General features: G+C 39.9%; 1 protein-coding gene across 2 annotated transcripts in view; it reads left to right on the top strand.

Annotated features, from left to right (window-relative positions):
- Positions 1-18,867, top strand: part of UBQLN1 (ubiquilin 1) — a 28,013-nt gene continuing 9,146 nt past the window's right edge. For both annotated transcript variants that reach the window (XM_082335584.1, XM_082335583.1), the window contains exons 1-4: positions 1-303; positions 12,387-12,538; positions 16,683-16,798; positions 18,006-18,268. In XM_082335584.1, coding sequence (XP_082191710.1) covers positions 145-303; positions 12,387-12,538; positions 16,683-16,798; positions 18,006-18,268 — 690 coding nt within the window. In that variant the 5' untranslated portion in view covers positions 1-144. The remainder of the gene's footprint in view (positions 304-12,386; positions 12,539-16,682; positions 16,799-18,005; positions 18,269-18,867) is intronic.

The raw sequence follows: 18,867 nt of genomic DNA, 5'->3' as shown, positions 1-18,867 counted from the left end.
CCGAGCCGGGGCTATTTCCGCCCGCCGCTGCGGGAGCGGGTGTCGCTGCGCGGCGCGGAGCGGAGCGGAGCGGAGGGGTCCGCCTGGGGCCGCTGGGAGCTCCGCGCCCGCAGCCGGCCGGGCCTTCCCCCCCTCCTGCCCGCCATGTCGGAAAGCGCGGAGGGTCCCGCGGGGGGTCGCAGCCCCCCGGATTCCCCCAGCCGGGGCTCCGGTGCCGCCGAGCCGCGGATCATCAAAGTCACGGTGAAGACTCCCAAAGAAAAGGAGGAGTTCGCCGTGTCCGAAAGCAGCAGCATCCGGCAGGTGAGGGGCAGCGGGGCTGGCCGAGGGGGCCGGCGGAGCGGGGGGCGGGCAGCGGGGGCCCGGCGGGAGTAGCCAAGCCGGGGTTCGAGCCCGGGGCCGGCTGGAGCGCGGCCCGGCAGAAGAGCCCGGGCCCGCGGCTCCCGCCTCCAGCGCTGCAGGGCGAGGGCCCTTCCCGGTGACAAAGCAGCTCCTGCTCGCCCGGGCTGGTCTGGGCGCTGTTGGGCGAGTACCAGGGCCGATCCCGGCCCGGGAGAGGACTGCTGCCATCTGAGGCTAGCGGGGGTAGTGAAGAAACCTCCCGCTTCATCTCCTCCTCCCCAGCTTCTCTCCTCCCTGTTGCAATGCCGAAAGCCGGCCCGGGAGGTGGATGTAGCTCATTTTGTAAATGTGAGTTGTCCTGTCGAGCTGACTCAGTGTGCAAGTAGGAGGCTGGCTGGCTAGCTGGCATGACTATAGAAAACGTGTGCAGACACCTGCATCGCGGCGCTGTATTGCCAGTGGCTATCTTGATCTAAAACTGTCTTTAAAAACAGCGAGTAGGTTATGCAAAGATGTCTTCATTTTGGGGAAGTCATGTCTTTAAACTGTGTTTCTAAAATTTGCAGTACAAATAAAGCGCACCTTCTGCTGAACTTAAATGTGCTGGTTATTGATATGGTACTTAGCACGGTGGTACTGTCAGATAAGTCTATTATTAGGGTCTTTTTTGCGTTCTTGTGAAAGTCTGTGCCCCGTGGTGCCTTTGGCTCAACAGAAGCAGTGACACCTACTGAATCATTGACACTATTTCCTGCAACTCTTCTCTTTTTCTTGGAGGTTTTCCATGCACATATTGACTAGAACTTCATTTACTTAGGTTAGAAAGCTACAAATTATAGAAAAGGTGTAATCAAAGTGTAAGGTGGAGGCTCTGAAAAGCCAGTGTCTCCTCCTTGTGAAGGATGTAGACATTGCTATGCTAAAATACTCAAGAAAATGATGTTCCTTGAAGGAGATTCAGAGCTTACTTCATTTTCCATAGAATTTCCCTGAAATTCTCACTGAAATGTCTCTGAATGAAGCAGCTAAGTTCGACTTCACATTTTTTTGGTATGGTTTCTAGCTGCAAACCTCACCAAAAAGAGGTTACATGTATGGGAGTGACACTGGTGTCTAGATACAGAGCTTGAAATCATTCCTTATGGATGAGCTGAAAGACACTGTGTAGTTATCAGAGGAGAATACAAAAGATTAAGTAAAGGCTCCCAGGCATAAAATGTAGTGCCGGCACTTTGGCTAGAATATCAGCCTCTTGCTCCACTAGTTGCTGTGAAGAGACAAAATGCTGATACTTCTTTCAAGTTTTTACCCTTGGGTCTGTTTTAGATTCAGTTTTTTTTACATCAGCATTTGGCTTATAAGTATTGAAGACATGAGTTTCATTGAGGTCTTCTCTCCAGCTGCCAAAGGGGTGAGACTGCTCTCTTGTCTTCACTGGTCTTTTGGCAGCTGCGGTATTGTATGCTATCAGCTACTCTCTCTGCAAGCTTAATCTAGGCATTTCTCCCAAAGGTAAAATGACTGTGTTTGCTTTTTAATGTTGTCCACTGCTTTCCCAGCAATCTCAGTCTGAAAGGGGTGCTTTTTCACTTCTCTTCTCCATAGATTTGTGAGCAGTGTCAATGCAGTTTTTGTAAAAGTCTTTGCAGGGTTTGGGGTTTTTGTTTTGTTTTTTAAAAGAGATTCATATGCTGGATCTAACCTGAGGATCACATTTGTCCTGAAAAGCAGTCTGCAATTAGTATGGGTACTTCAAGAATTATAAACAGATTTACTTAAGAGATGAATTTTGTAATCTATCTGACTTTCACAAGATTGTTTCAAATGTGAATGCCAGTGGGACTGCCAAGTTTTCAAATAAGCAGTTATCTTAAACTGAAATAGTTATACAACCTAGCAAGAACACCAATTTTTACTGAAAGCGGACATGCAAGTTTAGGTAATCCATAGAACTCACTGCTTAAAACGCCTTTGTTGTCCACCGATATCTTAAACTCTCAATGTTGTCTCTCTTGGAGCTGCTGTTAACAGATTAGATCTACAGTTATATCTTGATTCCTGTGAAGTAATATTGCCCCTATGGGTTGACCGTTTGCTTGGAGTCCTAGACAGTGTCATAGCTAGCACTAAAAAATGCACTGTCCCTGACTAGTATTGGCTCTTTCTCTTAAACTGTAAAAATAAGCTGTTGTTAATAATAAGCATCAACAGTAGATGTGATGTTTCTAGAGCCAGCCTTGAAAACAGGTTAATCTCAAATACAGAACAGGTTGAACATCTGTTCAAATGCATCTGGGATCAGCAAGTGGTTTGTTCTGTTGGCACAGGTGGGCCAGCAATGCCTGCCATATTTGCAGGTTGAAAAAAAACCCTAAACAACCCTAAACTCATACAGCAAAATAAAACCCATTCAGTTGTATGTTTCTGTAGCTAATATTATGACTTAGTGAGGTGACTTGTTGTTTATTAGTTTGCAGTCACTTCAGAATACTGCCAGAACAAAAATCTAGATTTTTAGGTAAATACTTCAGGTCATCAGGGCCAAAATTAGGGCTACACAAAGCATATTTTGTCTTGCTCTGTTAATGTAAATCAGGTTTGCAGCTGTTCTCAGTCAAGGAGGATGTTTTGCTATGTTGGAAGACTTCAACAGGATAGGATTTGTTATTGCTGATACTGTGTTGTGCAGCTAGAACAGCGTGTATGCAGGTTGGAATGAAAAATAACCTTCAAGTACAAAGCCAGTCTGGGAGGTCAGTTGTTGCAGGTGCCACCCATCTGTCTTTTTATCTGTGGAAGCTGTTTGATTGTGCTGCACACAGTTTGGCTCAGTATTACAACAAGGACCAAATATTTGCTTTCTTGACTGCATATGATACTGATCTTGCTCTGTGCAAAGACTTCATGAATACATGGTGGGTAAAGATGAATACCTATAAGCCTGCTGACTTTAGCTGACCCTGATGGTGCTGACAATTTAACTCAGTACAACAGTTTGTCTTTTGTCTCCCCCCCCCCCCCCCCCCCCCCCGCCGCCTTTGGTTTATTTTCTGAGTTCATGGCAGTACAATCTTTGCAATTCCTTGCGTAGCAGAGTTGATTTAACAATGTGTTTTGGTAAAGCCTGTATACAAAGAAAGTGCTCTCACGTTACGGACGACTCATGTATTAGTGAATGACTTCAGTTGTTTGAGTGATGAGGTGTTGGAACCAGTTACATGGAAAAACAGTTTTACTTTTGTCATTTAGACTGTTTACACAATAAGGGAATTTTAGAAGAGTTAAAGTTTGCCCTTCTTGTAATGCCCGGTGATGAAATTTGCAGTGTTCAAGAGTTTATCGTAACTGGTTCAGAGTTACTGTCCACCAATGTGTATGCAGACTGCCAGATACCAAGTTGTGCATTCTGTGAACATTACAACTCAAACTGGGTAACATGCCTTGCTCTATATTTTTAACTGGTAGGCCAACAAAGAATGGATGTAGCAAATCTGCACTAATAATTTCAGCAGCTTGCAGTTCTCGCACAGAATTATTGTCAATCCTATGATTATCTGAAAATTTCAGAGTAATGTCCGTCGGGAAGAGTTAGTGAAATTGAGTTTAGTCCCGCAGAAACAGATTTGGTTCTTTTGTGGGTTTTTTCCGTTTTATTTAACTTCAACTTTTTATGGAATTTCTCTTCAGTGCAGAATGCAGTTTTCAGTCAAGCATATTTAACAGCTTGTAGGATGTTTTTTAAGCTAGATGAACACACACACACATATATATATATAATGCTTTCTATACTACACTAAATTATAGATAAAAAACCTGACCTACTGAATTATATGTGTAAATTTATACATTGTGTTGAGAGTCTGCTTTTTGTCAGGTGGAGATCTCATAAAATAGTATTCTCTGATTACAACTTGAGTACACTCTGTGGTTGAAACTTTAAATCCATAAATTCAGGGTTTCAGATTTGTGCCTGGTTCTCACAATCCTGAATTGGTAATGTTCTGCTTATAAAGATCACACAGGTGTAAATGTTGAGGGCAGCATTGGGTGATTTGGTAGTGGAGCATCTTTCCTGACTTGCATATGCTTTTATTATTTTATGTAATGTTTTACTTCGTAAGAACAGTTTAATTTAAGTTCTTTTAACTTAATCCAGTTCTGTCTCAGTGTTTTTCTGTAGTCCAGGGATTACTGAATGGTAGGACCAAAAGAGGTTGAACCTATATAATGGAGTCCAGTTTCTTCTTCTTTTCCAGGATCATGATTTGGCACCCAAGGCACTTGAGTACCTGAATTGTTTAGCATTAGGTTTTCTGTTGTCTCGTGTCTCGCAGATTGAAACACACCTCTGTGACTCTTTATGGAGTCTGCCTTGCAATATACTCTTATCATTCGTGTTTCTTAAGCTATTTTTTTTTCTCATTTTGGAAACATGATTAAAATTGTTTTAGAGCAACAGTAGATGGCTATTCGGTAGAATAAAAGCCTTTAGAAGGAGGTATATTGACTTTCCTGACAGTTGACTTAGTTAGATGTAGCTCAAAAGTATCGGTCATCTAACGATGGTACTTAGCAAGTGTTTTCTGATAAATGACTGGCAGGTATAGTAAAATAAGAATACCTATTTAAATAATACTGTGAAGTGTCTTGTGTGCAGATCCTTTTCTGCAGAGTAACAGGTTCATTTTGATATTTCAGGTTTTTTGTCCGTTTTAAATTTTATCCATGTCAAACAGGGCCTTTCTTCCTCTTGTGATTTCCTGTGGGTTTGTTTTGTTAGCAGCCCTCAGTCACGAGTCAGGGGTGTCACAGAATTTTTAAAGATCTTTCTGCATACTGTTTAAAATTGGCAACAGCAGAGAAAACCCAAGTGAATGAACAGCTCTGGTAAAGGTGTCATGGTAAGATATTCTACGTATTTATTTTATAGCCCAGTCAAATTCTCAATCTAGTGACTACAAACCTTGGCTATATAAGGAGGGTCATCTGCCTGGGAGTGAGGTTAGGCCAAAATCTTAAGAATTGGGGATTACATGGTGACACGGAAGAAAATGCTTTCATTTAGACTTATTGTTGATGGGGTTAGTTGTTCCCCACCACTGACAGGCTAAAAAGACTGTTAGCCATTATGTCTGTAGTCTGCTCATGATTATATTCTGTATCACCTTGAAGTTAAAACTTGCTAAAGTCAGACAATTTAAAGATGCTCACCTAGAAGGTCAGATGAGAAGGAATTCTTCTATCTGCAGTAACTCACATCTCAGTGTTTTCTTAGGAAAAAATGGATGTTTCCCAAGCTCCTCTCCGTTAAGTTGAAGGATAAAACATCTTATGATGCCTCATGAGAAAGAAGTTATAGGGTAGACTCTCAAAAAGGAGCTCTACTGCAAGAATCCCATTTTACACAATCCTTTTATGCCCTTTTCCAGTCTAGTGACTCACTAGAGAACAGGCTAGTTCTGTTGCAAGTACAGCAGTTTCCACTGGTAGATTGCTAAGTGAAAGCACTCCCTTTATGGAGAAGGGAAGTACTGCTAACCATTTCTCGTAAGTCAAAGCATGGAGGAGTGGAGTGACTTGCTGAAGGATGCCTGGAAGGGACAAAACTGGCTAGAACACAAGTCCTGAGCCTCTTCTGCTAGGTTGCTACAGTTTTCCTTCATGGGCTACTAGCCTTGTAAGCTCATCAAGAATCTGAATTTGTTTCTTGATGAGTTTTTTGTGAGTTTGGTTTGGTTGCAGAGATTGGAGGAAATAATTTGGTTGTCAAACTAGCATGGGTCATTGCCAAGGGGACAGGAAGACAGTAACTCCATCGAGTCGGGAAAGATGAAATAGGCTTATATAGAAGCCTAATTTTGGGTGCGCTTTCTAGCTACGCTTTATCTGCTGCAGAGCATGGGCTGTGGGACAGAAGTGCTTTCCTGCTTGAAACCACAAGTTCTTGTCCCCCTTCCTGTATAGTATCCAAGAATTGTTCAGTGAAACCCTGTTTTCACTGACTCACTTTAATTCACAGTCATAAGATTACCACGTATGATTCACCGGGGAAGGACACCACACCTATCAACAGTTGTATTGCCATGAGTGTGTTTGGTTCCTTACTACTTGGGTCAAGAAGACCTGTAGCCATTAATTCTGTTGCATACAAGAAAGCTGGAGCTCATCAAAGTTAGCCTCTGGTTGAAACTGATGGGTGTGGGTGTAAGAGGGACTAGAGTCCAGCTAATATGCTTAACTGTGTATGTTATTAGGAAGGTCAGTTGAATGTTTAAATGATCATGCGTGTGTTTTGAAACAGGAGTGCTGAACAAGGTAATGTGATTTGAGAGCCTTTCTTTGTAGTAGAACCGTTTGAGGGGCTGCTGGGAACGTAAACTGCAGTTCAGCCCTCTAGATAGAAACCTCTGCTTCCATGTCATCTGCTGCTGTGTTCAAAACAGAGTTTGGTGTGGGAAGAGTCAGCAACTTTGCTTTTTTATTGTCATCTAGATAAAGTTGTAGCTTAGTATTTTCAAAGCAGTTGCAGTTTTTAGGGGCCTGTTTTCTGTTACTTTTCACTGGGAGTTGGACGATAATTCCCTGAGGCCTCTTTCAGACTGTTACTCCAATTTTTAAATATGTCTTACTAAGCCAAGGTTGAGAGGATTTGGGAAAGTACTTCTCATTTATTTATTTTCCCCTCTTTATTCCTTTTTCACAGCACTTTGTCATGTGACTGGATAGTAATGTTGTTACAGTTGCTGGTTTTGGTGTCATAGTGTGAGTCAGCAAAAGCTTTTGAATCATTGTATGGCGGTAACATATGAAAGGACAGTTGCGTGTTAAGATTGTTACTTTGCCTGGAATAACTTTTTACCAGGCCCTTCCTAGGCCAACTTGTCAGATGGTCAGATGTTAATAGGTTAATATTTAAAGTATGGATCTGCTCTGCAAAGTGACAGTGCAAAACAGTCTCTGTTTTAGTCAGCTGTTCTAGTCCATGTGTATTCAGACATTTGTTTTGTTCAGTGACAAAATGTTTAACTAGCTCAGGTATGAGTATGCATTTGTTCAGCAGTGGGCATCAACACCATGGTGTCCACCCATACCTTGCAAAAACCTTCAGAGGCAATCAAGTTGAGCAGGTGTAACAGAAGTCCTAACTTGCTTTGTGGAGCCTTTTTTTGTGTTAACATGGAACAAAAAAGCCGAGTTTTGTTAGTGGAGTATTGGGCTGAGTTTTTTGAAGTTGTGTGAATATGAGGATATTTGGCATGGAAATTGAGTGTGTAAGCAAGAAGTGCTGGTGTGCTGCTAAAAAAAGGTGAACGTTCTCAATGTGAAAAAATTACACTGTTCCTGTCCTTAAAAAAAAAAGTTGATAAAAACAAGTTAACTTGAGCTAAAATAGTAATGTGGGCAAGGTGCTTCAACAAGACTGGCTTTAGATTTGCTCTAATTCACATCAAATCTACAAGTTGCCATGCTTTGAGGAGGCTGTGACCTTGAATTAATAACTTCTGTTAAGAAATGCTTTCTCCTTTTCTCCCTAGGGAAAGCAGGCCTCTGTCTAGATGTTAGTCTCATGCTTCATTCTGATTTCCATTGTGTTTCTCTCCGCTGATTTGTCTAATAATCATGTCTAAAATTGACATCATTTTACATTATTTTTCTTGTATTCAGTTACTAGAGGAGTACAATGAACTAGTTTCCGTGAATATGCTAGGCGTTAGGTATGGTGAAACATTCTTTTATTTTTACAACTTCAAGTCTCTTTCTATGCTTAGATACAACCAAACACCTTTGTAATATCACAATGCCTAGTATTAGTACAATGAAGTAAAACTTGTGTTTTAGAACAGTAAAGCAAATCAGCTGAAACCATTGCTTGGAGTGTTACATGTTAATAAAAATGAAGAGTTGGTGCAGTAGGAGAATTGGACAGAAATGCTCATCATTTCCAGCCAGTGACACTTTGAACTCCTTCTGCTTTTTGTTTTCCCAGGTGATGAAGTATTTTAACTGTAATTTACTGAGAGTGTTATTTAGTTAAGTTGTACAAAGATTTAAACAATACCAAAGTTTATTTTGTTACATCTGCCTAAATATGTATTAATCATAATCTCCTTTCCTTTATTCCCTTTGCTGTTGATTGCATATGTTTAATTTGAGGCTCTGAGGTGATACATACTGGATTGATGTTTACGGTTCTGTTTAGGGAAAAGAAAATTGAGATAGTTGTCTTCACTGTTTATGCTGTCTTTCATTACTGTGGTGCTGTAGCACCTTATCCCCCAAATTATTTGTTGCCAGTAAGAGCGGTGGGGAGTCCTATAAAAACTACACAGATGAGGTCTGTGGGAGTAAGAATGCAGTTGTCAGTCACTTCTCTTGTCCTTTCACTGTCTGAATTTAAAGAAACTTCTGGATTTTCCCCTTTACTGTGGGGGAATGGTCTTGCAGTTCAGTTACCATTAACAGTGAGAGACTCAGAATACTGAAGACAGGTGTTTGCCCCCAGAGGATGGTAGAGAGTCTTCTCTTCCACTCTCCTTGACTTTATTTCACAGTGCAAACAGTAGTGACTTGTGCCAAACTTTGACCTAAGGTTAATCACCTTCCAGTATTCGCAGAGATCAGGTGATGCTGAAGACTGCCTTATTCATATTTTGATATCCATCCCCCCCCCCCCCCCGACCTCCCCACCCCTCCCCACCGCAACACATCAGATCCTGACAGTTAAAAACAAACCCACATGTGTCAAAAATGGTTTGGGGATTCTGTTTTAGAAATGTATAGACAATTCTCTTCCCCCTGCCTCACCAAAAAAAAAAAAGTGTGCAGACCTAATCTGTTATTGATGGTATCTTTGACTGTTAACACTAATCAGCAGACTCACTTGCAAAATATCTTGCATGGTAACCTAGATTTTATGTGGTACTCTTCTGTGAATGAAGTGTCATACAGAGGGCTTGGTCCTTGTCATAGCAGAAGTCCCAGGGTTGTGCTGAATGCAAGTGAAGCTGATGAAGAGACCTGACTTTTTTTTTTTTTTTTTTGTATCTTGGTTAGCCTTTTTATATAAATATGCCTCAGTTAGCCAAAATTGGCTCGGTTTTCTTGGCAGTTTTATTATTGTGGCTGGAAAGAGGTCTTTTGTGCATTTGGATCATGCACGTATGTTGCTGTGGAGGTTGTTTTGGGGGTCCTGGTACGTTGGCCATTGCATTCATGTCTTACTGTGGTGTTGTTTTTACAGATCATCTAAATGGCATTATGTGCAAGTAGGGAAAGGATATAGCCTTTGATGCCTATATACTAGTAATGTTAGATACTGTTTGGTTATGTTCTATAAATGGTGTTTTGTTTCCTTGACCTTATGGGTAAATAGCCACTTCTAGAAATGTGTGACAGGGTTTGGTTTAACATAAAGTAATTTGAAGAAGGCCATCAAACTATTAGGGTGTGTCCAGAGGAGGGCAACCAAGATGGTGAATGGCTCAAGGGCAAGACTTACGAGGAGCAGCTGAGGTCACTTGGTTTGTTCAGCTTGGAGAAGAGAAGGCTGAGGGGTGACTTCATCACAGTCTACAACTTCCTCAAGGGGGGCAGTGGAAGGGGAGGTGCTGATCTCCTCTCTCTGGTGATCAGTGATGGGACACAAGGAAATGAAGCTGTGTAAGGGGAGGTTCAGATTGGACATTGGGAAAAGGTTCTTCACTGAGAGGGTGGTCGGTCACTGGAACAGGCTCCCCAGGAAAGTGGTCATGGCACCAAGCCTGTCAGAGTTCAAGGAACATCTGGACGATGCTCTTAGTCATATGGTTTAGTTTTAGGTAGTCCTGCGAGGAGCAGGGAGTTGGACTTGATGATCCCTATGGATCCCTTCCAACTTGAGTTATTCTGTGGTACTACGAATGTTGTTTATACTCCAGCACCAGCCTTTTGATGAGAATTAAGTTGTGGATCTCACTGTCACAACATAGTGTGGAAAATACGATAATAAATGAGTTTGGGTATATGAAATTACTCTTTGGTTTGGCACAGTATGGTAGTCCTTTATTCTTATGCGTTAGCTTTACCAAATTATGAGTATTTCTGCTGTTTTTATGTTACTTTGGAATGTGTATTAAGAATAATTAACCAGAAGAATGCAGAATAGGAAGCAACTGCCTGAACAGTTGCTCTGCAGAAAAGGGTTTAGAGTTTAGAGCTGTTAAGTAAGTCAGTACTGTTACACAACTATTTTCCCACATGGATTTTTCACTTTCTTATAACTGGGAATATAGCTTTCAGGATGTGAGGTTTATCCTGTTATTCCACTAAGTACAGATAAGAACTGGTGTGGAATATTTTGGCCAGTTTTGAGCCCCACACTTGCAAAATGATGTAATTGGATTTGAAAATCCAAAGAGTGGTGGGAATGATTGGATTAGAAAACAACCCACAAGAAAAGATTAGCGTTACTGCAACCATTTGTTCTAAGGAGAACAACAATCTGTTTGCATTGTCTGTTGTGGGGAGGACAATGAAGAAATAGGATAGTGAAACACTGAAATGGGTTTCTTGGAAAAAAGTTGCTGGGGGCCTCAGAGGACAGACTAGCTAAACATGTCAGGAGTAATTCAGGTAAGTAACACACTTTGGGAAGGAATGGGCTGAGTGACTTTCTGGAATACTTGCAAGTCTAAAAATTGACAGTATAAAGGCTGACTTAAAAGTTGTTTGCCCAAGAACTGGAACTAACTCTGTGTGAGTAGACATTTTACTAAAGGCAACCTCGTCCCCAAACACAGAGACTTTTTACCTCTGTTGTCTCTCACTCTTTCTTTTTTTATCTGTTTTTTTCTCTTCCTGTACTACAAACCCTTTCAATTAGAGACTCGCCTTCAAAGCATAATACAGTGGGATTTTACTTTTTTAGTCCCGTGTATTATGAAATGTAATTATTAATAACTAATTGCAAGATCAATCATTTATTTTCCTACATGGAGTGAGAATTTCCTAGGATGTTTGGGATGTTCTTTGAAGTAGTATGGTCAACTTAATTTAAAAATGTGAAATAGGGTGAACTTCTGAAGGACTTCCTAACTGCCTGGGATCGTTTTAAAAATCCTTAGCCTACTGACTAGTCTTGTCGAATAAATTTATCTGGCTTTCTTATAATCATGTCATTCCTTAGCATTTTTCTTGGATATCTTTCTTATGTTTTGTGAATTTTCTGCTTTTGGTAAGAGTGTTTTTCTAGAGAATAAAAAATCTCAGTCAGAACTCAGTCAAAGCGTAACCTGGTTATTATTGGCTAGGAAGTCAAGAAAGTGTACAGTGGGCTTCCATGTTCAGTTGTTTTAATGGTGGTATGATTTCCTGGTCAGCTGAAGAATGTGGCTGTTCACCATGCCCTGGGCTGCAACTGCATTTCATGTAGCTATGTCATATGTTGAATGAGAAAGCAGAGCCACCTGAGAGGTAACTTCTGCCTGTGTGGAAAGCAATGCTAGTTGTGACACATGGAAGGTGGCAAATATATGTCTGAGAGGATACTTCTCTGTTCAGTTCCAGCAAAAGTGTAGACAGATTTATCGTACTTGTGACATTGCATCCTTGGTCTTTCAGCAATGGATGCCTCCAGTGGTGTGCGTGTGTGTGTATATATTAGTGTATACTTACTAGTATATAATTATATACATACTTTACAGTGTGTATATATAAATAGTATATATACTAGTATATATTTATTGTCATGGATGCATGCCTGATTGAAGCCACCATGGACTTCAAGCAGAATCAGATTTTTGTTATTGCTAGTTATATCACTAGTGCTCTAGATGTGAAATTCTTCTGATTTTTATTGTACGAAAAAGAAATAATTATCACCCATCGTCCTATGGACAGAAAAAGTTGAGAAAACTTAATAAAGTGCTTCAGGATTGTGTAAAACAGAATGTGCAGTGCAAGTGGAGTAATACATTAAATGTGAGCAAAATAGCTTGTTGTTAAATCATTAAAAAAATATGGTTCAGTATTCAATTACATACATGTATAATAACTTTTTTGTTTAGTTCAAGGAAGAAATCTCTAAGCGTTTCAAGTCCCACACTGATCAGCTTGTGTTGATATTTGCTGGAAAAATTTTAAAAGATCAAGATACTTTGACTCAGCATGGAATTCACGATGGACTCACTGTTCACCTGGTTATCAAAACACAAAACAGGTAACCTTACTGATGAGTGATCTTCTATTTAACTCTAAGAAGTGAAAATACTCTGAATTCTTAGCAGCTTTCTGTTGGACAAACCTAGATTTGACTAAATTACTTTAATCAGCTCCTTAGTCACAGTTGGTGCAGAATAAAAGTCTGAAATTATAGTACTTTTTTCTTTGGTTTATCTTGTATTTTAATTGGATACATGTTTCTAAATGCAACTCTCTTGCTTTTTTGTTATTTAACATTTTTGTTGTAGTGCTGAGTACTGGCTGTGTTTTGGTTCCATAGTTTTTAGATATCAGCTCTTACCATCCATAAAGATATGTTGTGCAGCTTTTCTTTTCATGCATGAAAACTTGCAGTGAATCCTTACTTGCTGTTTTCGTAAAACAAGGAAAGAAAATTTTTATGAGAACTGCTTTAGTGCAACTGATTTATCTGGCTGAACAGAAAGACTTGGATTCTAAGATTTTTTTGTTTTGGTGAGGCAACTTTAAAATGATCACGAGAAAGTTGCATCACTTGAGCTATGTCATCTGCATGTTGCTTCCTGTGAAGTGCCCAGAAGGAAAAGGCTCAACTAAAAAATCCTTTCAGCAAGTAGGGTAATGTAGCATTCGTTGTTCTAGACTGAAAGTGTTCTTGCCTCTGTTCTACTTAAGTCTTTCTTGTTTGTGGTAAGGATCTCCTCCTGTGGGAAAATGTCAGATGATGAAGGAAAGAGCATGGAACTTTGGAGAGAAAGGAAATACGCTTTCCCTTTCCAGGCCTCCCCAAGTCATAAAAGCCTATTAGTAACAATAGCATTAAATTTAGGCTCCTGTTGAAATTAGTAGCATTAGCATTAAATGTAGGCACCTGTTGAAATTGATGTCTTCAATTCCATGCTCACATCCTGGTGGGAATATCTCTTCTGTCCTGGAGTCGTGTTTGTGTCAAAACACTTGTGTTTGCACTGGGAGAGGTTTCCCTTCCCTGCCCTGTGCCTCCCCAACCTGAAATTTAGGCCTGATAGCCATCCCAATCTTCTATACGTTATTAGCTAATACTGCAATTTTGTGCTTGGTGCATCTAAACTAGTATTCTGCTGTTGTCATGACTTCTGCTTGTTTTGCCTGCAGTCTTGAGTGTGGCAGAGAGGCTTCATGAGTAGTAAGAGTAGGATGCTTTTGACTTGCGCAGTCTTCAGAGGGTTCATAGGTTGGACCTACAGTAACTATGCATACTGAAACACCAGTGCCAGTCTCTCACACCTTCTTGCACTTTGCCTCTGGGCAAAGAAGCACCCATGCACAGTGCCACATTTTGGCTTTTTGGGGAATTTTTGGTGTCCCTGCATCAGTCCTGTCAGCATTGCAATCCATCTCCCATCTCTCCCACTTCTTTGAATAATTTTAGAAGAGTGTATTACCATTACGTTCAGAATATTTCAATCATGTCTTAGACAAGGAAGTACAAACAAAAAATTTACAGATCTTTTGCATCTATCTACCCTATCTTCAAATGAGGCAGTAATGTTTTCACCTACCAGCTTTGCTTGAATAAACTGAAAATATGCGCCTAGGACTTGCTAAACAGAATTACCAGCACAATGAAAATGACCTTTGAGAAAGTATAATATTATCCTGAACCATCTCAATATTCTTCTTACTAAAATACATGGATTTTATGCTTGACCCAAAAGACAAGACTTAGACCCTGCCAGTGTGGTCTGGCAAGTGCTCATTTTCGGCCATGAATATCAAGATTGGATTGCTCCCAACCATGTTACACTATGCCATTTACTTTTCTGTTGACTACTGTTGCCACCATATATCTGAATAAACAAAAGTTCTTCTCCAAACCTAGATCTGAAGATCATCTTTTCCCTTCTAAACGATATTAGATGTGTAACTTCCAAACAGGAATCCTGATATATCCCAACCAATCCTTGTTGAAAAAAGATAACTTTATTACAGTGCTACATTTTCCAGAATGATATAGGCTTCCAGTGTAATCTTATAACCTGGCCTATACAATGTCAGAGTATCAGTGAGTGATTAGCAATGGGCAGTGAAGATGCATTGAATTTCTGAATACAAAGTTCCAAGTCAACACCTGTAATTTGTTCACAAGTGACAGAAGGAAACGTAATGGCAACGTGAATATGAAAGATGATGTGCACTTTACAGGAATTTCACTCAGAGACTTCAGGCTGACAGACTTGACACTCAAACCATTATCTTGAGGGTATATACCCCCAATTTCCATAGCAGCACTAAGAACTGTAAGTTTTCAGTCTTGTCTACTTTTCTGTCCTCCTTTGAGAACCTTTCTTGTCAGTTACATGAAGATGTACAGTCGCTTCTCGAAATAGTTTCTCAGTTGAAAGAGCAAATAGAGTTTTATACTTACTATTTTCCTTTTACTTACGGAGGAAAGATTTATGTGTTCTAGACCAAAGGAAACCACGTATCTCTAGCAGAAGATCCATAGTCATTATACAGTCTATAATCTTCCTCATTGAAGTTACAGCTGCTTGGCTAACAGTAGTCATCTTGTATTCAAAGTTCACAGTTGCTGTTAATGTTACAGAGTATTAATGCTTGTTCTTCTCAGGAGCCCAGGGTTTCACTCAATGCCTTATGTCAGGGTAGCTTATGTCAAAGCCAAGTATCCAGGTATTCCCTTTCCTGGATTGTTAGCATCTGTCTGGAAGGTTTCCCCTAGAATGGGTCTTCATTCAACACAATCTGTGTGAGTTTTAATAGACCTGAAAGGAATACAAATTAAAATATGCAAAACTGAATTCATAGGAATCACTATGGACTGAAGTTTTAAAAGAACTGTTAGATCTTGTGGGCCTCACCTTGTTTTACTCCTTCACACCCAGAACATCAGTCAGAACTTGAATCAGGTGATTTGGTCCCATGGTATCCTCTACCTTCATGACTTGGCATGCCATGTTTTATTTACCTGTTTACCAGAACGTTGGTCAAATCAGCAGGGTATTCCAGCAGATGGGCTACTTACAAGCTAGTGTTGATTATTCCATGAAAGACCTTGTGATGTGTGCAAAGTATTTCATTTTTCCTTTTTTTTCTGTTTATGGTTTTGGTGTCTGATGTTTAGCCTGGAGTCAGAGAACTCTTAGAGACCTCAGGGAAGCCTCTGGACCTGAGGCATCTCTCAGGCTTGTTTTTTTTTTGGTTGATTGGTTTCTTTGTTTGCCCCCCACCCCGGTCTTTGCTTTAGTGAAACAGGCACAGAATTTTATTGTAGTGGAAAGGTACTCTGAGATTAACTGAGATATGAAATTTAGTGTACTGTCGAATCCTCAAATCTTTGTGTGAGGTCTGAATTCATAGTTTCTACAAGTTATTTTATGCTGTCGTTCTACAAATACAGGCATTTATGAGACTGATTGAACTAGACTGGAGAAATGATTTGGGTTTCAAACTAGCCTCTTTTCTTTTGAATAGAGGCCAGGTTAGCTTTACACAAGCTCAGTTCCTTGATCTCTTTTACTACATGGCAGCACCTGTGTTTGTGCCTCTGCAGTAGAAAGGTGTAGTGAGTATATGACACGGGTAGCCTTTCGTGCCTGTGCTAAATTATGCTGGCTTTAACTTTGTGTAACTATGTTTTTGCCCTGTTTTTGAAGTCTTAAAGGGTACTGGGATTCTGATATTTGTCTTCTAATGAAATAAGATGTTAACTGAATTTCACATTCAGTAAGACATCCTATTAAAGATGTGGCATGAAGTAAGTCCAACATTAAATCTTGCTAGGCTTTATTTCTTTAAGCCCCCGGCATGTAATCAGTAGTATTTGAGTACAGTGGAATAAGGTAAGAATCCTTGAAGGAAGGTAAGGACAGAGGAAACAATTAATTGGTGGGCATCCCAGGGATGGGGTGAGAAGGTGGTAATGGCTGCAATGGTGTCCATCCATTTTCTTAATGTTTCAAACTACCATTCTGGAAAAACTGATGACATTACAGATGTCTAAGAAAGATTTGTTACAGGAAGCCATCTAGGGATAATAGTGTGGTTTTTGAGAAAGAATCAAAATGTAAATTAAGATTCTCGAGTATGATACTATTCCTGTATTTACTGGCATTATTTAAATTAACTTGTTAAACTTGCAACTTTTAAATTTGCTTTTTTAGATCACAAGACCACCCAGCTCAACAAGCAAACACCACTGGGAGTGCTGCTACCACATCAACATCAAGCAGTAGTACCTCAACACCAGCTTCAACAAATAGTAACCCTTTTGGCTTGGGTAAGAATATTTATTAGGTAGCATGGTGGGTATCTTTTATTGGATTCAGGTAATTGTCCCTGAAGATTTACTCTAATGTAGACAGAACTTTATAAAAAACCCCAAACAAACATACCACCCAAAAAACTGATTACAAATATCTATGGTATTGGTTGTAGAATGTTTCTAATCGTAAGTTATCAGAGGAAAGTTGTTTCCTTAATTTTATATGCCGAACTTCAGATTTGTGCTGTTTCACCTTCAGTAGTAAGGTGCCACTGATGTTGTATTCTGGCGGTATGGGTAATTAAACTCCTTTCAGTGTCCTTGTGCTCCTTAAAAGTGTATCTGAATAGCTCTGAGGAGAGTATTGATGAAATTGGACCTGTAACATGAAGCCAAGATCTGGAACAGAAGTAAAAAAATTGCTGCTGATCTTACAATTCAGTATTTCTCAGGTTCCAAGTCTGATAGCATTATCAGTCTTCTCTTTCATGAATGAAGAGGCTGCAGTCTATTGATTTAAAAATACTATCTATTTCCATAATCACAGTGGGGTTTTTGGTTCATTCTTTTTCATCTCATTTGCTTTTGGGGGGTGGGGAAGAGATAGAACTGGAAAAGCTAACCATAGTAAGCAGTTGCTTTCTTAGTTGTAAACAGTTCTTCAGACTGACTAGTATTCAGACTGACTCTGAAATTTTTTTGTTTGGACTCAGCAAAGGAGGGGAATTCAAAGCATAATTAGTTCTTGGCACATTAGTAAGAAGAGCAGCTCTAATTTTAATTAGAATAGGGAATATGAGCCACATTGGGAGATCTCTTTTGGTTATAGTCTAACCAAGAGGAGATAGATGAGATAGATAATTTATCTACTATAAAAGCATTGGGGGTGGGGTGGGGTGGGGAGGCAGAACCTAAAGCCCCAAAACTCAAACATGCCTTGTATCTCAGCTGTGGAAAATGAGAAGAAAAGCTGTTAGAATTGTAACAAGTTACATTTCAGGTGCAGTTTGTTGGATTTTTAGTTCTGTGTCTTGTTATTTAAAGAAGCAAACTCTTAGTGGATAACTCCTTAACAGTCTTGCAAAGATGGACTTTCCATTCGTTTTCATTATTTTGAAGTGTGGGATACGTTCAAGTATTTTGTATTTAGAAAGAACCTGGATGTGTTTAGAAGTATAATAGAAGCTGAAAGTTCAATTATATTTTTTTCATCCTCTTAAAGGTGGCCTTGGAGGTTTGGCAGGTCTGAGTAGCCTGGGCTTAAATACATCAAACTTTTCAGAGTTGCAAAGTCAGATGCAACGGCAACTTATGTCCAACCCAGAAATGATGGTTCAGATAATGGAAAATCCATTTGTTCAGAGCATGCTTTCAAATCCTGACCTGATGAGGCAGTTAATTATGGCTAACCCTCAAATGCAGCAACTGATACAGAGAAATCCAGAAATCAGTCACATGCTGAATAATCCAGATATAATGAGACAGGTATGTAGAAGGATCTCTGTAAGTTCATGACCTTTGATTACACTGTAACTGTGAGCAACAGAGCAAGAATTGGACATGCTTAGTTGAGTGCTTAGACATTCTTGAAGTATTTAGGCTTCTTAGAAAATCCATAAAACATTGCTGTAGGCAACGGATATTTGTATTTCTAGTTGTTAATGTATGAAATAGTCTGATAATTCAGAAAATCTGCAGCACAGTTTTGAAAGACACTGAAAACTGTGTAATCATGTCTTCTGAGGTTAGGGTTGGATGTCCGTGCGTGCACTTGAAACCTTCTGTTGTCTAGCCAACAATAAGTTTACCAAAAGTAGTAGTTCTCAAAAATACTAGACATTTTCATTTTATCTAACTGTAGGTACTTCTGAGTGCTTTTAAAATCAGATGGTATGTAAGATACGCTGTGTGGCAGAAAGTATCAAAAAACAAATGGATACTTTTGGAAACATAGGTATTTATTTTAAAGTTCATATTACAGGCTGCCTGCTGCAACGATGTTAGAAATGGTAGGAGTATATTGTGTTGAAAAGATGAAGAAGGAAAAGAATAGTTCATTCAAGGTTTTTCTTCTGTTTAGCCAG

The sequence above is a fragment of the Platalea leucorodia genome, assembly GCF_965183815.1.
Source record: "Platalea leucorodia genome assembly, chromosome: Z".
NCBI classification, from domain to species: Eukaryota; Metazoa; Chordata; class Aves; order Pelecaniformes; family Threskiornithidae; genus Platalea; species Platalea leucorodia.
The sequence above is the reverse complement of the archived record's forward strand: the minus strand, read 5'-3'. Positions and strand labels throughout refer to the sequence as shown.